Below are 20266 nucleotides of genomic sequence, written 5' to 3'. Positions count from 1 at the left end.
GAAAGTGCCTTGGTAGATATTACTTCTGAAAACATTCAGAGCGAATTGAGGAAGAAAGAAGAACTTCTTGGGTCATATGATCCTGCAGATATCATGAACTTTGATGAAACAGGTTTATATTACCAACAACCACCAAGAATAACCATATGTTCCGAGTCGCTTGGTGGCCTAAAAAAAAAGCAAAACTCGTCTGACAGTTGGATTGCTCTGTAACTCGGATGGGACTTACAAAGGGCAGCCAATTGTTATCGCACAACACAAGAGCCCCAAATGTTTTAAAGCAAGAGCTAATTTGTTATCCATGACTGCAATTGGAAAAAGACATGAAATTGAATACCATTATTCTACTAATGCTTGATTGACAACATACGTGAAAAAGTTAAATGTTGCTTTTGGAAGACAAAATCGAAAAATTGCTCTTCTTTTGGATAATGCATCCGTTCATAAAACAAGAATTCTGCTCAACAACATCAAATTGTTATTTCTCCTAGCAAACACAGCTAGCAAGCTACAGGCTCTTGATGCAGGTAATCTATTATTTGTTGATAAAATGCTATATAAGCTGTCTTTTTGTTTTACAGTTTTCTCATTCATATTTGGTATACACAGGAATTATTGACAACTTTAAGGCAAACTTCCGAGCCCAGCAGTACGACCGTGCTTTATGTCTGTATATCAGTAAAAAGTTGAATAATCCGAATGTTTACAAATGGATCAAGCTCAGGCTATGGTTTTTCTAGCTAATGAACGGCTTAAAGTAAAACCAGAAACAATAAATGGAATGCTTCCAGGTCTTCCCAGAAACTTTAACAATAAAGTTACTGATGCTAGCCAGTTGAACCTTGAAGCAGATGAAAGCGAGATGATAGTATGTTATACAACAAGCACTACTAATAATGAAGAAACAGCAGAAGGCAACATAGATGAAACAGAAGAAAATGATAATACAGAGCAAGATGAGCAGCGTGTCGATATAGTAGAGTGTAAAAAACGGCTGAGAGAAGCCTATGAAACTATTATCATATACAAAGTTCCTTTGGATGATCTTGATCGTAAATTACATTGCCGAATTCGGATGAGATTGGCTGACTCTTGTGCTGAATTAAATAAGGCAAAGAGCAAACAGATCTTTGATCTTATTTTACAAAGGTAAAAAATTTATTGTTAGAGTATTCCAAAAAAACCATCACTTATAAAAAAAATTTCTATTTAGTGGTATAGTGGTATTTATGCTGGGGACCTATGCCGTTCTTTAGAAATACATCCATAAATAGAAAACACCCTTAAATCAGATACCCTTAAATAGAGCGACTGCTGTATATTGGTCAAACAATATTTCTATCTAAAGGCTCGAGAAAAAATCATAGCAAACAAGAAATATCTTAAAGAAGCCATCAAAAACAGGTTAATTGAGAACGAAATAGCTAAGATTGAGACTACAGCTCAGATAGAAAATAACGTATCACTTTGTATTAATAACCATCCCGAAGCTACAAATAGCCATGGAAAACAATACACTCCTGTTCGTAGCGAAAAAGAAGGTATTTCTTGTTACAAAGAAAGAGAAAATGTTGATGCTTATGAAGAAGAGAGCAACATCACCGCTAATGATGAAGTCGAAGAGCATAATGTAGAGTTCGAAAGTATGTTCAAAAAGCTTGATCCAGCCAAAAAATGGTATCTTTCAACTGGCAAATGTATGGACGATGAGCTTTTTATGTTTGATTTGCAGTGCGAGTCTGATCACCCAAGCAGATCTCTAATTGCTGACCCGTACGATAAGAACTACATTTTGTATAACGTATTTACTCAAGAAGAACTTCAAGAAATCATGAATTATCAAAAGAAAAGCCTTCCAAAACCTTCAGATTCTTTGAAGCTTTTTTTTAAACCAGTACAATCAAGACAGTACTGCTAAGCTTCGAGCTGCTTTGGGAAAAAATCATGCTTTCCACGCAGATTACAACAAAGACGAAGGCATTGACAAGGACTGGATCAACCTTGTTGTCTTTTCACTGGTTCGAGAATACGAAAATGGAAATATGGATAGACCACACAACGAACAATGGTATCAATCCCATATTTGGTCAATGATTGAAGCTTGTTTCGACAAGCTAGAGGATATCGAGGCTGTCGGTGGTGAATCTGCTTGCCTAGGTTCCAAGAAAAGGAAAAACGAAAAGAGGTCCATCGATGCCATTACAAAAATGCCTCGATTGAGATATGGTCACAAGTGTGACTTAATTTTTAGACAGTATGACAACCAGCATACCGCCCCCTTGGAGTTTGGTGCCAGTGAAGCCAAGTCGAGGATTGAAGATGAGTCTGGCACTAACTTTATGAATGAAGGTTTTTACAAGCTGCCTCGTATATTGAAAGACATGTTGGACTGTTTGCTTAAAGAAATCAACTTTGATCATCGTTCAGAGGCGATTCGAACAGTTTGGCTTCATCCATTCTGGATTGTCAAGTACGTTGATTGAATTGGATCGACCAACCACATACATCTCACGTGTCTCAAGAAGCAAGGCCTTAGAAATCAGCAACTCCGTGACCAAGTTTGGTTCTACGGTTTTACCGGTCATTCTTTCTACTTGGGTATGTTCCGAAATTGTCAAGGAAGTGTTTGAAATAATTTCATCCAACAATGAAGCCAATGAAAACGACGTTGCATGGCTTGATGACTGCTTGGAGAGAAACTCTCTGCCGAATATGCCGACAGCATCAGCATCAAGTGAGACAGCTCAAAAGAAATTAAAGCCAAAGGATTAATTATGTTTTATTTTTTCATTTATTTGTGATTAACTCGAAAAAACATAAAGTACGAAGATCATGATTATATATTTTACAAATTTCGTAGAAAAATGCATGTATTATTTCTGATAGGAGTTTGGTTCTTATGCAAATGCTGTAATTTATGAGTAATATTTTTTTTTGACAATACTTGTTTTATTAAATTCGTCTATTACAACAACTTTTTCTCAGGAAAAAATTGTCTAATCGTTTCGTTTTAGACTAAAAGCCTGTACAGTTTGTAGAACTAATAATCTTGGTCAAGTCCAGACAGTCTTCATCACTGAAGAGTATAAATAGACCGTGATTTTGTGATAATAAAGGGCAGGTTATCTTTAGCCTCACTTAATTGATGGTATTTTGTCTTTTATTCTGTTGACAATCGGGCCAATGTTACAATATAATTCATGGCTTCATCACCATCTTCTGTGATAATTCTACCTTTACTGTCTTCCCTTAAAAAATATTCGAGTCTAATCACTCATTCTCAAGATAATATAGAAAGGAATTAAATAACAATGAAACGCTATTAGGCAATAAAAAGTTGCCATTTGGATTCTGTAACTCTGCTAATAGCATTTTTTTAAAAATCCGCTAATTGAATTCTGAAATTTGCCGTTTGGGACAGTACGCACTGCAGTAACTTACATAGTTCCTTTCAACAACAACAATTTCGATCTGAATGATGGCTTAGCCGAGTTGAGTTAAACTTTTATAAATAAAATATATAGTTTATACATGCAAGATTATCCGTTCCTCTCACTCTGCCTCTCCGTGGTTTATTAGATGGCCTATCATCTTTACCATACTTTATGAGCTTGACTATCTGCTCCATGATGTGGACAGGCCTTCATCTCCGTTCCAATCAGGCCAAAGATTTCTCTATTGGCTACTCTCTTCCTTTCGCTAGTAATATTCGCTTGTTTCCTTCTTTCTTTCATCCTTGTCTTTTTTTACACTTGATCCCCAAAGGGGGTTTTTTTTTAGCTTCCATTCGTTTTTATTAATTCGACTTGAGGGAAAACGATGTAATATTAGACATCATGCGCTCAAATTGTTCATTAATTTTTTGTATAAATAAAATTAAAAATTTAAGAGCCCAAGATCATCCAGCTTGGCTCATACAAGTTTATTTTATTTTGTCACAAATATAACCAGGCTTTTTTCTGTGTTTGCAAATAGGTGTCTGCATTTGGGGGGGGGGACAGTGGGAAACAAGGTAGAATATCAATTGATGAGCGAGACGGTTATTTCCATATCCAATTTATTGCTTCATTAAAAGTGGATAAACCATTCTTTTTATTTTAAAAAAGAGTTTTAGAGTCAACATGTGATATGCTTCCGCAAGCAGCAACAGAGTATTACGATGTGCTACAAAAAAAAAAAAAAAAAAAAAAAGTCGCCTAAAATCTGAATATATCCTTTTGCTTACGAATCATTAAGAGTAAACAAGGCTGTGAGTGAAATAAAAACAAAAGCTTTCATTGACTCGATAAAGTAATTTTGAATAATAGCCAACTTTATAAAGCGCAAATCACTACTCACTCAACAAAAGAAAGCTTGGAAGTATATTTCAACTCCAAAAAAAAAGGAGCTTATCATCGGCATAAATCACATTTTGTCAAATGCAAAAAAGAATTGGGTAGACATAAGCAGGTATGCCCTAAAGGTTATGCTTTTTCCTGTTCAGGAAACATATTTTCGTTTGCCACGCGTGTTGGTATCACATTCAATTCCAATTTGTCTGACTATTGTCTTGTCTTACCTTTTTTTTATTTTTTATACTTTTTTTTTTATAATAAAATGGCTTCAGAGGCCGAATTCCCAAAAATCATTTGTAGAGTAAAAGCACTCTATCCATTCTATTCTACTGAAAAGTCTTCCTTATCATTCGAAAAAGACGAATACATTGATGTCCTTTCACAACTAGATTCTGGTTGGTGGGATGGTTGGTGTAAAGGAAACAGAGGTTGGTTTCCAAGTAATTATGTGCAAATTGTCGAAATGAGCCCTAAACAAGAAGATACTAAAAGCGATGGAGAAGAAATCAGAGAAACGCAGCATTCACGAGATACAAAAAACAAAAGCAGCAGTAATAGCAGTAACAGTAGAATCAGCTTAATTATCAATCCAAACCCAAGACCTCTTTCACTTGCTCTTGAACTACCACCGACTAATGTCATACACTCACCACCTGCCAGCAAGCACAGCAATAATAAAGAATTGCCTGACGGCTGGACGCTCCAAATTGCCGATGATGGAGTCACTGAATTTTACTATAATCAACACACAGGAGGTTTACGTTGGAATCATCCAGCTATGCTTGATTCTGATGATGAAGAAGAAATGAGTAGCATGGAAGGCAAAAGTGAAGAACAACACTCACATGAAACATTTGATGAATACCGGGATTTTGGAAGAAAAGAACAACAGCAACAACAACAACAACAACAACAACAACAACAGCAGCAGCAGCAGCAGCAGTACAGACCATCAGTTAGTAACAATCTTGCAAATGTATGTTCTATTTCTTGATCTTTTTCATTCTTTAACTCTTTTCTATCTATAGTTGATGGTCTATTGGTCTAAAAGAACAACCCCTCAAGGAAAAGTTTATTATGCCAATTCAGTCACTCAAGAGACGACGTGGGATTACAATGAGATAGATCAAACAACTGGCCGTCTGGTAAAGACATGTTTAATGCAAAAGCAAAACAAATAATTAATTAAACTACAGAGACAGAATAAGAGAAGCACACAATACTTTTCTAAAAGTCAAGAAGGACTACTTCCTGTGACTGAAGAAATTCCAACTAAACCGGAAGAAATTGAGCAAAAGCCAATGACCTGGAAAAGTGTTGCCCTTGATATCGCACAATCCGTTCAATCACTCCACAGATCCATTGCAGCAGGTGACAATCCACTGATATTCAAACAAAAGATTACTTCTGTCGTTGACACTGTCCGACTCATGCTCTATTCTTCACGATCAATGGATAAAGAAGTAAGTCACTTGCAAGATCCAGAGATCAAAGAACCACACCGAAACGTTCTTGCAAGTCTAGCTAAGCTTATTTTATCAGCAAAGGCAATCAATGAATCAAATTTGGATCAGAATGGCAAAGTACAGAGAGACTCTACAGATGTCTTGAATTCTGTTCGTAGATTTGTGCTTGTCTGCCAAAATAAAAATGTGCCTATTCGAGCTGTCAATCCACGCTTGATATTCAACACAACAGATGATGTACTTCAGGCAAACGCAGAAGACGATCTAGAAGAAAACAAAAAAAAAGGCAACACGACAGCAACAAAACTCAAATATCCTTTAAATCAAGACTTGATCGTCAGTTTACAGACACATGCAAAGCAAATTGTGGGTTCTACAGACGCACTTTGTAAAGCTTCTGCCTATATTTATCGAGTTGATCAGCAACAGGATGACGATGATGATGATGATGATGGTGATACGAATGATGGGGACGAGGATGAGGATGATGGAAATAGGAAGAAAGGCAAAGATGATCAAGAAGAAACAGAAATGGACGAGGAAAAGCGACATGTCTTGGAAGAAAGAGCGAGATCAAATGTGGTTTTACTGTTCCAAAACCTTTCTACGCAGATAGGCAACTATTTAGCCATCTTGAATGATATTGACATGAGCCAAGTCGACACTAACCAACTTCAATCATTGCCTGAATTTAGAAACAACAAACAAGAACTGTATAATGCTGTCGGTTTATTATTTAGCGCTGTCCAGACCCTGACAAACGCACAGCAAGATCTGCCAGCGAGCATCAACAATGTAGAAAAGACGGTTGGCATGGTCGAAAACACGATTGAAGAAATATTTTCGACTGTGGTACAAATGGTGGGTGAACGAAAGATTTGGATGATGAGAAGTGGTGAGAATGGTGCAGAGCCTAGCTTTTCTGATGCTGAAAAGAAACAGAGACCTTCTCGGGGTAGTATTACCACAGACGATAACAGTAGTGAAGCTAGTGCACCTATCTTGCCTCGCTTCTATAACAGACAAAACTCTCAAGGTTCTGCTGGATCACAACAAAGACCCTCAGTCAGTCAATCAGCCACGAATTTGACAAGACCTACCAATGATAAAAACACCAAGCAACTTATCTCTCCCGAAGAAAAATCTCAATTTTGGTATCTTGGATATGATTATGCAGATGGCGATATTGTTTTCACAAAGGATGGGTCTGTCCAAGGTGGCACTTTGCGCGCGCTTGTAGAGCGCTTGACACTTCATGAAGCGATTGGTAAGCTTACGAAAAAAAAATTATGTGGCATATTATTAACCTCTTATAAAGATATGAGCTTTATTGCCAATTTCTTGTTAACTTATCGATCATTTTGTACAACCGAAGAATTCCTTGATTTGTTACAAGAACGTTACAATCTAGCTCCTCCGGAAGAACTGACACCCGCAGAGCTTGAAATCTGGACAGACAAGAAGCAGAAGTTAGTAAGACTTCGGTAAGAATTCATTTAATTTGGACAAGAAAAAAAAAGTAACAATGTGAAAATTAGTGTGTTTAATGTTATGAAGAACTGGCTAGAAAACTATTATAATGAAGAGGATGAATATATATTAAATAAGCTTCAGTTCTTTGCAAATACTGTTATTTGTGATTCATCTTCACTTTCAGCAAAGCAACTGAATCGATTGATTCGAAAGAGAAGGGAGCAGGACGAAGGTGGTTTGAAAAAGTTGATTCCCAATGCAATGAATGGGCCTATACCTATTGTACCTAAAGACTTGAACCACATTCGATTGTTGGATACAGATCCGCTTGAATTAGCAAGACAGCTATCGATCATGGACTTCAAATTGTACAGTAGTATTCGTCCTATCGAATGTCTAGGAAAAGCTTGGTCTCAGGACGATGATAGTGCAATCAATGTAAAGCAGTCTATTGATTATTGCAACAAACTTACAGCATGGGTTACAGGAAGTATCCTGTATTACAAAGAACCCAAGAAACGTGTGGTAGCTATTAAATATTGGGCACACGTAGCCAACGTAAGTCATTCTTTTATTTCTATATTTTTAAATAACTCATATTTCCTTTAGCGTTGCTTAGAAATGAACAATTACAATACATGTATGGCTATTCTTTCCGCTTTTGACAATAGTGCAGTGGGTCGCTTGAAAAAGACGTGGGAATTAGTCAGTAGTCGCACAACACAGTCATTAAATTACATTAGAAAATTGATGGGATCTAATCGTAACTTCCAAGAGTATCGAGATATGATTCACTCTGTCAATCCACCATGCATTCCATTCTTGGGCATTTATTTACAAGATTTAACCTTCATTGAGGACGGCAATCCAGATTATTTAAAGAAATCCAATAACTTGATTAATTTTGCTAAACAACAGAAATCAGCGGAGGTTATTCGAGAAATCAAACAATTCCAATCACCACCTTACATCTATCAATACGTACCTGAGATTCAAGACTTCATTAAATATCATTTAGACAACAGCAAAGATGTAGACTTCTTGTATGAAAGAAGTTTAGAATTAGAACCAAGACATCAACAAGTTGAACAATAAATAGCTACATTAATAATTACATCCAGAAAACAAGAACGAAATACAATCTTTCTAATCAAACCCTTATTTCAATTCATCCTTTTTCAGTGCAAGTAACATGTACGGAAAGAACACTAGATTAAATTTAGTAAAACATAATATCGAACTTATGCCCTGTATATGACTTTCAGATATAAGCGCATCATGATATTGTTCAGTGTTAATAAGGATCCATCCTATTTCATCTCCTTTCAACAAAGTTATTTCCAGATATTTCATCTTAATTTGTCTGTTCCCTATATGACAATGCCACAATAACTTTATTTTCAGCTTTGAATGAAAAAATAACATATTTGCTATACAGCCAGTATCAACAAGAAGAAAAAGATGAAAACAAGATACCAGAACTTTTTTTCAGAGGTAAAGCAAATTTTTGAACAAAGATGAATGTTTTGTATGCATCATATGCTGGTGTAACAGACAGGGTACAAAGAGAACGCGTGTTCTCTTTTGCTTCAAGAGTATAAATCACGGCAAAAGGTTCAAGTAACCCTTCAAGACTTTGTTCACGACCAAGCCAAAGGTACACTGGAGGTGTAGATTCCTCTATCCACTTTCCTTAAATCGAAAAGTACAATCGGTGATTAAATCTGAGATTATTGATTTGCAGACTTGCCAAAGAAAAAGCAGAAACTTTTTTTTTCTCTTTTTCTTTCTTTTTCTTTTTTAAACAAAAGTAGCAATTTTAAATCATGCTTAGTCGCGGAACAGCAAATGAAGGAGATCCCGACTGTACCGAGGTCTTGGAAGATAATTCTAAAAGCATCCTTATGGGTATTATTAGTCAATTAAGAAAAGACATGGATTTGCATAGAGTGACTCTACCTACTTTTGTACTCGAACCTAGATCAATGTTAGAAAGGGTGACAGATTTTATGAGTCATCCTGATTTGCTATTAGAGTAAATAGTGATAAGTGGCTGCTATCATAACGTGTTGTTTACTCTATTAAATTTTAGAGCAAGCACAAAAACAGATCCAACTGCTAGATTTCTTGATGTCGTTCGTTATTTCTTATCAGGTTGGCATATCAAACCAAAGGTAATAGTAAACATAGCTTTATAATAACAGTATTCATTTTATTCTTAGGGAGTGAAAAAACCATACAATCCTGTATTAGGTGAATTTTTTAGATGCAAATATCAATACAGCAATGGAACCGAGGCTATTTATATAGCAGAGCAAGTATCTCATCATCCGCCTATTTCTGCATTTTATTACGGTAGCCCTGAAAACGGTATTTATATTCAAGGAGATCTTCGTCCAAAGTCAAAATTTCTTGGCAATAGTGCTGCTACATTAATGGAAGGTGAAAACCATATTATATTTACACATTTGCATAATGAAAGATATGATATTTCAATGCCAAATGTGTATGCTAGAGGTATTTTATGTAAGTCGATCAATGTCCCTAGTTGATTTTTCCTTATCTGATCTTACAATGCTAGTCGGTAAAATGATTCTTGAACTTGGTGACAGTTGTATGGTTCGCTGCAAGTCAAGCGACTTGGTATGTGAATTGGATTTTAAAACAAGGGTAAAGTTATAAAAAAAGAAGAAGAAGAAAAAAAAAAAAAAAAAAAAAAAAAACACAAAACTTACATTTGTTATTACCACAAGGGCTTTTTCTCTGGTCAGTATAATAGCGTTTGTGGCAGAGTAAAGAAAGAATCCACAGCTGAGCTTTTATATGAAATCTCTGGTCAATGGTCTAATGAAATATACATAAAAATGGCAAAGGTAGATTACTGAATTCATTTATTGATGCAAATAAACTTAATTTTTATAGGCTACCAATAAAAATTTGTTTTTTGATGTCAAATCTTCAACTATTCATCCCAAGTTAGTGAACGATTTAGATAAACAAGAACCAATGGAGTCTAGAAGGTAATCCTATATATGCATCATAAGGTCTCCCTAACCTTTTTATTTTTGTATAAAAGACTTTGGTCAAAGGTGACATCAGCTATTTTAGAAGATGACATGGATACTGCAACAGCTGAAAAGACATCTATAGAGGATAAACAACGAGAGGATACCAGAAAGCGTCAATCAGAACAAAGAGAGTTTACTCCTAAATACTTTAACATAGTGAGCGGTGATCAGTATGAATTTAAGGGTATTTCAAGGCAAGTAATTTTTATTTGAAATCAAGCTGTACCAGTGACCGGTTATTTCGTTTTCTCTTTTTAGTATCGATTATATAAACAAGGAAAAAGGAAAAGCTCAATTAGAGGATTTTGTGTTCTCTCCAAGCGCATCTAAAACAGCAGCAACTGTGTCTGCAACGACTACAGCTGATAGACCAAAACCATCTGCTTTTCCTGTTGCATAATAAATAAAGATGTTGTTTCACTGTTTTTTAAAAGATTAAAAATCAGTACACCTCATCAGGTTGAATACGCAGTAGAATAAAGCGAAAAAAACTACTTTAATTTCAGCCAAATAAATAGTTGATTTTAGACGAATATAAAGTTATTTTTAGACAATAAGAAAGCTATTTTCAGATATACCGAACACTGGAGTGTATCATGCAATAAATCATCATTTAATGTCGGATATCTTTACCAACAAAATCGTAGCTTTCTGAAGAAAATACATCTTCATACCCAGAAATATCAACTGTTGAGACCAATTGGTCAATAATATATGACATACTGTAAGAGGTCAAACAAAGCAGTTGTCTTACATCAGTAAGTTGAAGTAATGGATATCCCAATTATTCTCACAGAAGAAACATTATGAACCCAACTGCGAGGTAAAAAAAAAAAAAAAAAAAAAAAAAAAAAAAAAACGTCGAGCATAACGATATCACTCTAGTCATACGTCTTTGACAGATACAGATAAAAGTTTTGCACACCTGATTGAGAAATCTGAAAGTTAACACTTTTTATCCACATTTCAAATTACCGAATGAAATAAGGAAGATTGTAGGATCATTAGGGCTCTGTTCTTTTTTTTTTTTTTTTTTTTGTATTTGATAAATCAGCAGCAACGAGCAATTTGAAGCAAAGTAAGATAATCATTCAAGTTTTTAAACATGACTTGAATGACTTCATTGATATATCTAGTTTCTCACACTTTTCCTTTAAAAAAATTTACCCTATCAAATTATGCCGTCTAACAAAGCAATGAATTAGCTAAAAGAGAGGTATGGCAAGAAGCATGTCTAGGTTAAAAGTGGTAAATTTATAGAATAATACATTTTATTATGATATATGTTACTTAATATACTATAATAAACTGCGTAGATTACGGTGAAGCAGGACATGCAAAGATACCTATTTTTGTCAATATTATTTAAAAAAGGATAATTATAAAATCTAGGATTACATCTTGTTGCATTGCAAACTTATGTAATCAAAACATTAACATATAATATATGCGCTGTAGATTAAAGAAAATAAAAAGGAAACGTCAAAGATGACTATGGAACCAAAACTGAAAAAATTTAAAGAAAAACGCTAGCATTTGGACAATCAAAAATCTTGTGGAGATATCTCATCAGCTTCAAGTTGTAAGACTTGCGGTCAACCAGGACATGTTAATGCAAAGTTAAAGGAATGTCAGACCTACAGGCCAATACTTAATGAATTTTTAAAAATCATTTTGGTGGTTAATTCGAGTGCTTCACCCATAAAGCACATTTAAAGTCAATAATAAGACCAGCGTATCAAGGTAGTTTTGTTGATAAGGACACAAAACTTTGTGAATTTACTAGAAACGCAATTCAAATTAAGTTTCTAGCGTTCTGGATGCCATAGCCCAGCACAATTTTGGAACTCAATCTGTCAATTGATAATGGGTTAACCTGTAACAAAGTGTTTCAAACGGGTTAGTTCTTGCTTTTGATGAGATGAAATAACAATACCAGTCACTTGTATATTCTTTTGAAAGATCGTCCTATCAAAGGATGAAGCAATTCATTGTCTGCAGCTTGCATTGCTGTTTCAACAACTTGAATCATATAGTTGAAAACTTTAAAGAGTTTTGTATTATTTATACATTAAGCTTAAAAAGATGTATCATGCAAGTTATTTTCTATATAAAAATTTGGAATTTGATATTCATTTTTACGTTCAATAAGAGGGAAAAGTAAAGAGAATTTTACATCAATTAGCTGAAAAGCTCTGCTATAAAATCTTATCAAATGGAAACCCAACGTAGCTTAAAGAACTTGATGTAATAAGTATCGAGTACATAAACCAGGTTCTTGGAATATGTCAGGAGCTTAAAAATAGAACCCTAGTTTCACCAAATGTCTTAAATCCTACTACTTAGCCCATCAAGTTCGTGTGCTGTGATAAAGAACTGTATATCGTCTGTAAAACAGACAAAAGTGCAGCGGAAAATAAGGTACTTTGGCATTCCGTAGTCACATATGACGTATACGATTTCATCCAATAAAATACTTTAATTAAAAAATTGAGGTTGAAAGAAACCGCGAAAAAATAAAAGTTTTTTTTCCTAGCATACAAAGCGTTCGCTCTCTCTCTCTTTTGAATATTATTTGAACATGAAGCACCTCGCAGCTTACCTTCTCCTCGTCGCTGGTGGTAACGCCACTCCCTCTAACGAAGACATCAAGAAGCTTTTGAGCTCCGTTGGTGCCGAAGCTGATGCTGCTCGTCTCGATTCCTTGTTGAAGGCTTTGGAAGGCAAGACCGTTGCCGAAGTATGTTTTATTTGATAATAGGAAAACACATGTTTATAACGCCATTCTATAGGTTATTGCTGAAGGTTCTACCAAGCTTGCTTCCGTCTCTGCTGGTCCCGTTGCCGCCGCTGGTGCTGCTGGTGGTGGTGCTGCCGTTCAAGATGCTCCTGCTGCCGAAGAAAAGGCTGAGGAAAAGGAAGAATCTGACGATGTAAGTGTTATTGTTTACGGATCATTAAGCATAGCAATTGCTAAACTTGATATTTTGCTTATAGGATATGGGTTTCGGTCTCTTTGACTAAACATTTTGTATCTAAAAATAAAAAACATTGAAATACTACTTTACTGTGTACAAAACCATCTTTTGTTAATTGAACCCGCTATACTTTGTTTATAGCTTTGCTTTTATGTTATTTTTAGTACAGTATATCGTAGACTTGAGTGGTTGATGCCATGAAGAGAAGCTTTTGTAAAAATGTGGCTTAGCACGTTTCTCCTTTAACAAAAATCGAAACTGGTAGTCAAGTCCACTGTAATATATAAAAGCCAAGATTGATAATTAAAACAGATCTTTGCCTCACAAGTAAACAGGTCCTCCAATGAAAATAAATGAAAGAACTGAAAGGCACTTGAAGAGGATAATCAGAGATGATCCCTTTGCCTCTTATAAAGAAATAAATATGGAATTAGCAAAGCTGGATGTTTTTGTTTGTATAGAAACCCCTCGATCGTATGTGGATCAACTTGACTTCAAATCGTACAGAGCAGCTCACAAGCATAGATTTACTGCAGGACACAGCAAAAGTAGGCTTCGCTGGGCGAAGAGACACATCAATTAGACCAAAAACCAATGGAGAAACGCTGTTTGGTCTGATGAGTCGCACTTTTGCATGGAAGACAGTAACCGCGGTAAAAGAGTGCTCAGGAAGAAAGGAAAGCGTTATGATGAAAGAAATGTAGTATCTATAGTCAAGTAGGGCGGTAGTGGTGCTATAGTTTGAGGATGTTTTCGTGGAGGAGGTTTCGGACCTTTAGAAATCATTGATACCGGTTCTGTAGACCAAGAAATATATATCAGTATTTTGGCCAACAGGTTTCATCTTTGGATTACAAATGCCACAGTACATCAGAAGAAGAGGCTTTATATTCCAAGAGGATGGAGCTCCCTATCATACAGGTGGTTATACTCGATGCTGGAAGGAAACCCACCAAGTTAGGGGCTTTGGGTATTGGCCTGATCAAAGCCCTGTTTTGTACCCCATCGATCATGTTTGGAATGTTATTGAAAGATAAATTGAGAGAAAAAGATCGTCCACCAAAAACTTGCAGCAATTGAAAGTGGCTATACAAGAAGAGTGGGCAAGACTGGATGATGAACTTGCCGACCTATTAGTTCAAAGCATGAAGAGGCGATATGAAGTAATTATTAAAGTTAATAGCGACGCAACGGAATATTGAAATTTATTTTATGGATATATTTTTAAAATAAGCACTTGAGCCTTTCTTTTTTTAAAACTTGAAAACCCAAGCTTAGGCACACATGTATTAATTGGGCTTGAACTTGCATGCCGTATTTTTTAAAAATTTTGTTCGAAGATTTATTGGGTGTAATTATATAATTACGGCTTGAAATGCCAATATCTTCAGTGTGTTTTCCAAAGATGATTAATATGACAATTAATATAAGTAACAATGATAAAACAACTAATATAACAAATTTATATTTGTAGCCCTATACATTCATTCATCCTTGATTTAGGTGATATAACCTTGGAGGCAATATTCACGAGAAAAGAATTATTAAAATTACAAGAGTTTGGGAAAGCTTTGTTAGTACATCCTTTAGAAGAAAGTGTAAGTTTGGAATTAACAAAGATGGAAGAAATGGTAGGAGCTATTAAATTGTTGCTAAAAAAACTTTTTGACTCGTTTATTTCATGTAAAGACAATCACTTTAGAAATGTACGATTATTTTAGAAAGTTAGATTTCAATTACGTATCATATCCACTGATAGCTTGATTGTCTATGTCGATTACTGATACCACTTTTAACTTCATTTCGAATGAACGTCTCCCGGAAATTCTGGAGTCTGATAGCATGTAACTCTATTGGAATTTTTTTAAAATACTGCTTATTACTCTAAAATTCAATCAATTAGGTACGTGTGATGTAAGTGAAATACTTAAAAATAGATCAAGTAACACCACTTTTCTGTAATTATAGTAAAGATAAATCTAGCCAAGCAAATAGTAACGCAACAAATTCAAAAAGAAATTTATCATCTAAAGAAGAAATGGCACGTAAAGCAGCCGGAAAAAAAAATGGATTCGACATATCTTATCGGGAGGATGATTCCAGTGTAGTTGATGTAAAGCCAACATCAAAAGGTACAACAACTGCCCATTTAAATAAGCTTATTAATGAGCTCCTTGATCTAACAGACGAGAATGAGGATTTAAAGAGTAATTATTTAGTGATGGATAATGCTAGCATTCATAAATCGAAACCGATGATTCGAAAAATCGAAGCTAGAGATTATAGAGTAATGTATCTCCCTCCTTACTCGCCTGAGCTAAACCCTATTGAGCAGTTCTGGTCTTTAGCGAATGGAAAGATGAAGCATAATAGCTTCATGAAAGAAGAGGCTCTATCCTCCAGAATTGGTGGCGCTTGTAATGATGTTCGCTTTAGCGAGCTTTATGGCTTTTGCCACCATTCCAAACGACAAATTGTAACGTGCTATACTCGAAATCCTTTCTAAGCCTTTCATTATATAAAATACTTACTAATTTAAACTTCAACTCTACGAAAATGTTGCCAAAAGTAAAGCACTGCGTAATTTAGTAAAGCACCGTATGATTAAGGGCAATAGATTAAACCTACTATTATCTTTTTTTCATATTATTTTTTATATTCGTATTTGAACGGTAATTTGTTTGGCACTAACCGACAATTGCATTTTTATCAACCAGCAATTATTTTTTTTGTAGCGGCCAATATCCACTAGCCTAACTGTAAAGCTTTATTTGAATCCTTCTCGTGTCTCACCTAGCGAAGTGGTCAAGTTCTTTCTGCTGGATTAGTCTCCCATCTGGTGGTACTAGTTGCAATCTCCATGGTCATTTTCTGTTTGTTTGTTCGTGAGCTTAAGCCCTGTTATTAAAAAATATTTCTTATGATGACCAGCCAAAAATGCGACATCCGAATAAAGTTCTCATACAAAAAAAAATCCTTCTCGTGTCATGTAAGAAAGATGAAGCACACTGGCTTTCTCTCTCAGCCTTATGTTTGATGATTAATGCGGTCATAAAGATTCCTTTGAAACAAAAATGAATTTATTTAACGAGCAGAATGGTTAAGGTTAGTAGAAAGAGAGGAAAAAAAAGGAGAATATACATTAAAGTTTTAAGCAAGGAAATACATCAATTCAATTAGTATTGCTTCTTGTTCTTCTTATAGTGGTTGATAAGTCCGTTGGTAGAAGCATCGTGGGAAGCGACTTCACCAGGAGCGGAGAGTTCAGGTAAAATAGCCTTAGCCAATTGCTTACCAAGTTCAACACCCCACTGGTCATAAGAGTTGATATCCCAAATAGCACCTTGAACAAAGATCTTGTGTTCGTACATAGCAATAAGAGAACCCAAAGTAGCAGGAGTCAATTTTTGGAACAAGAAGGAGTTTGTAGGCTTGTTGCCCTTGAAGATCTTGTGGGGAACAATGTTCTCGACAACATTGGCACCCATCTCAGCACGAACTTGCTCCTCATTCTTACCGACCATCAAAGCTTCAGTTTGAGCAAAGAAGTTGGATAATAAGATATCGTGGTGAATTCCTTGACGGATAGGATTGAAAGTTTCAACTGGGGCAAGGAAATCACAAGGAATGACCTTGGTACCTTGGTGGATGAGTTGGTAGAAGGCGTGTTGACCATTTGTACCAGGCTCACCCCAGATGATGGGACCAGTTTGAGCTTCAACTTCAGCACCAGAGCGAGAAACATATTTACCGTTAGATTCCATGTTTCCCTATACATCATTTTTAATAAGCAACTCTTTTATCCTATACTATTTGCGCTTGCGCATACCTGTTGGAAATAAGCAGCAAAACGGTGCATGTATTGGTCATAAGGGAGAATAGCTTCAGTTTGAGCACCAAAGAAGTTGTTATACCAAAGACCGACAAGTGCCATTAAGACAGGAATGTTTTCTTCAAGAGGAGCATTGACAAAATGTTCATCCATTTCGTAGCCACCACGAAGGAGTTCTTCAAAATTGTCATAACCAATGGTAATAGCAATAGATAAACCAATGGCAGACCAAAGGGAGTAACGACCACCTACCCAGTCCCAGAACTTGAACATGTTCTTGGCATCAATACCAAAAGCTGTAACCAACTTTGTGTTGGTAGAAAGTGCAACAAAATGTTTGGCAACGTGGCTGACCTGAAAAAAAATTAGACCCGATTACTATCTTCTACCCTCATCAAAATCACGCCATATTTCTAAAGGTACTTACATCCTTTGCAGAAGCCAAGAACCATTCTTTAGCAGATTCAGCGTTTGTGATAGTTTCTTGAGTAGTGAAAGTCTTGGAAGCAATGATGAAAAGGGTGGTTTCAGGGTTAACAGACTTGAGAACTTCAGCAATGTGGGTACCATCAATATTGGAGACAAAGTGAGCCTTTAAGCCTTCTTTGGCATAAGGCTTCAATGCTTCAGTAACCATAACAGGACCAAGGTCTGAACCACCGATACCGATGTTGACAATATCAGTGATTGTCTTACCAGTGTAACCCTTCCATTCACCTGAGCGAACAGCCTCAGAAAATTGCTTCATGTGAGCCAAAACTTCACGAACTTCGGGCATCACATCAGCACCGTTGTCATAGATGGGTCTGTCAGAGAGATTACGAAGAGCAATGTGAAGAACGGCACGGTCTTCGGTGAAGTTGATATGTTCACCAGTGAACATCTTTGAGCGCATCTCTTCTACCTTGGCCTCTTTGGCCAATTCCAACAAGAGCTTGAGAGTCTCATCACTGACGCGATTCTTGGAGAAATCGAAAAGAATAGAACTCTTAGTCTTGTCAGAGCCCTTGAAGACGCGATGATACTTTTCGAAACGTTGAGGATCCTTTTCGAATAACTTCTTGATAACAAAGCTCTTTCCTTCAGCATCATAGTGTTCTTGAAGCTTGCTCCAAGTGTTCAATTTGTTAGCTAAAACCATTTTGTCTTGTAAAAATAAAAGAAGAAAGAAACAAAAAGAAAAAGAAAAAATTAGGTGACGTTTTTAAATTGAATGGGGTTTTATTTTCGCGAACCATTATGCTTTCTGAGACTTAAAATGATGAAGCGAGGCTGATTGTAATGGATAAGTGATTTACGTATCTGATTTAATTTATCGGGCTATTAGATGAGTAGAACAACAAATATTTGTCGAGATTATTAATGAAACCTCGCTTTAATAATAACCTGATTCAGAAAATGGAAAATTAACAAGGAATTTATAAGCATTTATAATGTAAGCATTGGATATTATAAATATTTTCTTATAGCCAATGAAATGTGCGTGTGTGTAATCCCCCAACAAAAAAAATAACAAATTTCGTAATTATTGAAAAGCGTCCATAGTTCGCGTTACCATAGTTAAATATTCCAAAAATGAATTTACTGATACCCGAAGCATTTTGGTTGTATAGCATTCGAAGCGACTATTGATTAAGTTAGTTTCTTGTATTTGTTTATAAACTAGAAAAAAGGTTTTACACTTTAAGGATGTTTCCTTCAGTTGAAATTGTTCTTTTCACTTGATCTACTTTTAATTCTTTGTCGACATCAAGTACACGTGCAGCAATAGTCGCTAATCTTTCATTAGTCAAAGGAATCTCTAAAGTGCTACAAACAATTTAGCAAAAGAAAATATATAAGCTGAGGAGATTGTTCATACACTGTGTTGTCCATACTATGTATTTAGAAAAAGAAGAAAAGAAAATAAAATCAGTCACAAACTGGCAATGATATCTGAGTATGGCCTTCATGTAGCGTTCGACTGCAAGGCTTATCTTCATTGTACCTGAAAATTTATAATTTTTTATAGAGCAATTCAATGATAATAGCATTTTAATAACAAAAGAAAAACACACATGGTTTTTATTTCGACAAATTCCTTATTCTACAATAAAATCACTTTATTTAGTCAAAGCGTGTTGAAGAGCTTCATAAACATCGACTTCAATCTTAGCAACGGCCTTTTCCTTGTCAGAGGAAGCGCTAGCAGCATTACGTTGAGCTTCGGCAAGACCGGCTTGAACACGCTAAATAAAAAACTATATGTTAATCATCTCAAGTACATGTTTTTTGCTTTCTTCTACTCATTACTTCAAGAGAGAGTTCTTCAAGAGAAAATGCTTCAACAGCATTGACGTTCAGAGTGCTATCAGGGTTGATAGTAGCGAAACCACCAGAAACTGAAAATAAAGATATTAATTCAAAGTATTGATTTTTCAGTTGACATATAAAAGAAAGATAATTTACCAAAAAACTTCTTGGTAACCTCAGCACTTTCAATGACTTCAATAACACCAGGGTTCAATTGTTCAATGGAAGGAACGTGGTTGGCAAGGATACCCATGTCACCAGAAGTGGCAGCCAAGTTAACTTGTTGAACAGTAGTGGCTTTGTAAATGCTCTATGAAGCAATTGATAAATAAAAAGTTGTCAAAAATTCGTCTACATGTCCAAATTACCTTGTGAGGGACAACAAAGGTCAAGCGAAGGGCATCAGTGGAAGCAGGAGCTTCGGAGGCGTAGAAACGAGCTAATGTACAGTAAAAATCAATAAAAGAAACACGCAATTTTATATCCCTTTTGCTTACCCAAACGAACAGGCTTAACGGCAGCACGGGCGGATCTGGCGAGAACGTTCATTATTTAAAAGATTAAACTTCTGGTTGAAAGGGAAAAGCTTTTTTTCAAATTATAAGCTTGGGACAGGACTTTGAAAAAAAAATCCTAAAGGTGACGTCAGACATAATGAAAAATAAGTGTCAGACAGAAGAATACTGATAGATAAGGCCATGTTCCTCTTTTAATAAGCAGCTGAGGCTAACCTTTAAAAATTCACGACAATTCTCATTGTTGCTCATGCCTTGTCCAAGAAGAAGAGAAAATCATTTTTAAGTAGAAACTCTCAAAAAGCGAT

At 35.7% G+C, this 20266-nt stretch overlaps 10 protein-coding genes across 10 annotated transcripts; 6 read left to right on the top strand and 4 right to left on the bottom strand.

Moving 5' to 3' along the window:
* Positions 1-1645: 1645 nt before the first annotated feature.
* Positions 1646-2483, top strand: RO3G_16406 (uncharacterized protein; the record flags this gene model as incomplete). Its single annotated transcript, XM_067670990.1, has 2 exons — positions 1646-1801; positions 1896-2483. 2 exons carry the CDS (start codon positions 1646-1648, stop codon positions 2481-2483), a joined length of 744 nt encoding a protein of 247 aa, XP_067527091.1.
* A 1000-nt stretch (positions 2484-3483) lies between these two features.
* RO3G_16405 (uncharacterized protein) lies at positions 3484-3734 on the bottom strand (the record flags this gene model as incomplete). Its single annotated transcript, XM_067670989.1, has 2 exons — positions 3484-3502; positions 3598-3734. 2 exons carry the CDS (start codon positions 3732-3734, stop codon positions 3484-3486), a joined length of 156 nt encoding a protein of 51 aa, XP_067527090.1.
* An 862-nt stretch (positions 3735-4596) lies between these two features.
* On the top strand, positions 4597-8368 carry RO3G_16404 (uncharacterized protein; the record flags this gene model as incomplete). The annotated part of the gene is made up of 6 exons (XM_067670988.1): positions 4597-5310; positions 5363-5479; positions 5531-7067; positions 7119-7284; positions 7339-7831; positions 7883-8368. The coding sequence occupies 6 exons, from the start codon at positions 4597-4599 to the stop codon at positions 8366-8368; spliced, it is 3513 nt and encodes a 1170-aa protein (XP_067527089.1).
* A 731-nt stretch (positions 8369-9099) lies between these two features.
* On the top strand, positions 9100-9825 carry RO3G_16403 (uncharacterized protein; the record flags this gene model as incomplete). Its single annotated transcript, XM_067670987.1, has 3 exons — positions 9100-9308; positions 9366-9447; positions 9496-9825. 3 exons carry the CDS (start codon positions 9100-9102, stop codon positions 9823-9825), a joined length of 621 nt encoding a protein of 206 aa, XP_067527088.1.
* A 312-nt stretch (positions 9826-10137) lies between these two features.
* Positions 10138-10554, top strand: RO3G_16402 (uncharacterized protein; the record flags this gene model as incomplete). The annotated part of the gene is made up of 3 exons (XM_067670986.1): positions 10138-10146; positions 10196-10293; positions 10350-10554. The coding sequence occupies 3 exons, from the start codon at positions 10138-10140 to the stop codon at positions 10552-10554; spliced, it is 312 nt and encodes a 103-aa protein (XP_067527087.1).
* Positions 10555-12922: 2368 nt separating this feature from the next.
* On the top strand, positions 12923-13365 carry RO3G_16401 (ribosomal protein P2; the record flags this gene model as incomplete). The annotated part of the gene is made up of 3 exons (XM_067670985.1): positions 12923-13081; positions 13134-13274; positions 13339-13365. 3 exons carry the CDS (start codon positions 12923-12925, stop codon positions 13363-13365), a joined length of 327 nt encoding a protein of 108 aa, XP_067527086.1.
* Positions 13366-14733: 1368 nt separating this feature from the next.
* RO3G_16400 (uncharacterized protein) lies at positions 14734-16071 on the top strand (the record flags this gene model as incomplete). Its single annotated transcript, XM_067670984.1, has 5 exons — positions 14734-14749; positions 14823-14917; positions 15223-15233; positions 15288-15736; positions 16055-16071. 5 exons carry the CDS (start codon positions 14734-14736, stop codon positions 16069-16071), a joined length of 588 nt encoding a protein of 195 aa, XP_067527085.1.
* Positions 16072-16495: 424 nt separating this feature from the next.
* Positions 16496-18292, bottom strand: RO3G_16399 (glucose-6-phosphate isomerase; the record flags this gene model as incomplete). The annotated part of the gene is made up of 3 exons (XM_067670983.1): positions 16496-17089; positions 17149-17505; positions 17579-18292. 3 exons carry the CDS (start codon positions 18290-18292, stop codon positions 16496-16498), a joined length of 1665 nt encoding a protein of 554 aa, XP_067527084.1.
* Positions 18293-18676: 384 nt separating this feature from the next.
* On the bottom strand, positions 18677-19026 carry RO3G_16398 (uncharacterized protein; the record flags this gene model as incomplete). Its single annotated transcript, XM_067670982.1, has 3 exons — positions 18677-18776; positions 18832-18960; positions 19013-19026. 3 exons carry the CDS (start codon positions 19024-19026, stop codon positions 18677-18679), a joined length of 243 nt encoding a protein of 80 aa, XP_067527083.1.
* A 227-nt stretch (positions 19027-19253) lies between these two features.
* On the bottom strand, positions 19254-19992 carry RO3G_16397 (uncharacterized protein; the record flags this gene model as incomplete). The annotated part of the gene is made up of 5 exons (XM_067670981.1): positions 19254-19379; positions 19444-19532; positions 19600-19753; positions 19812-19882; positions 19941-19992. The coding sequence occupies 5 exons, from the start codon at positions 19990-19992 to the stop codon at positions 19254-19256; spliced, it is 492 nt and encodes a 163-aa protein (XP_067527082.1).
* Between the last annotated feature and the right edge of the window lie 274 nt (positions 19993-20266).

This window comes from Rhizopus delemar, genomic scaffold (assembly GCF_000149305.1).
Source record: "Rhizopus delemar RA 99-880 supercont3.20 genomic scaffold, whole genome shotgun sequence".
NCBI classification, from domain to species: domain Eukaryota; kingdom Fungi; phylum Mucoromycota; class Mucoromycetes; order Mucorales; family Rhizopodaceae; genus Rhizopus; species Rhizopus delemar.
This window is presented reverse-complemented; position numbering and strand designations above follow the sequence as displayed.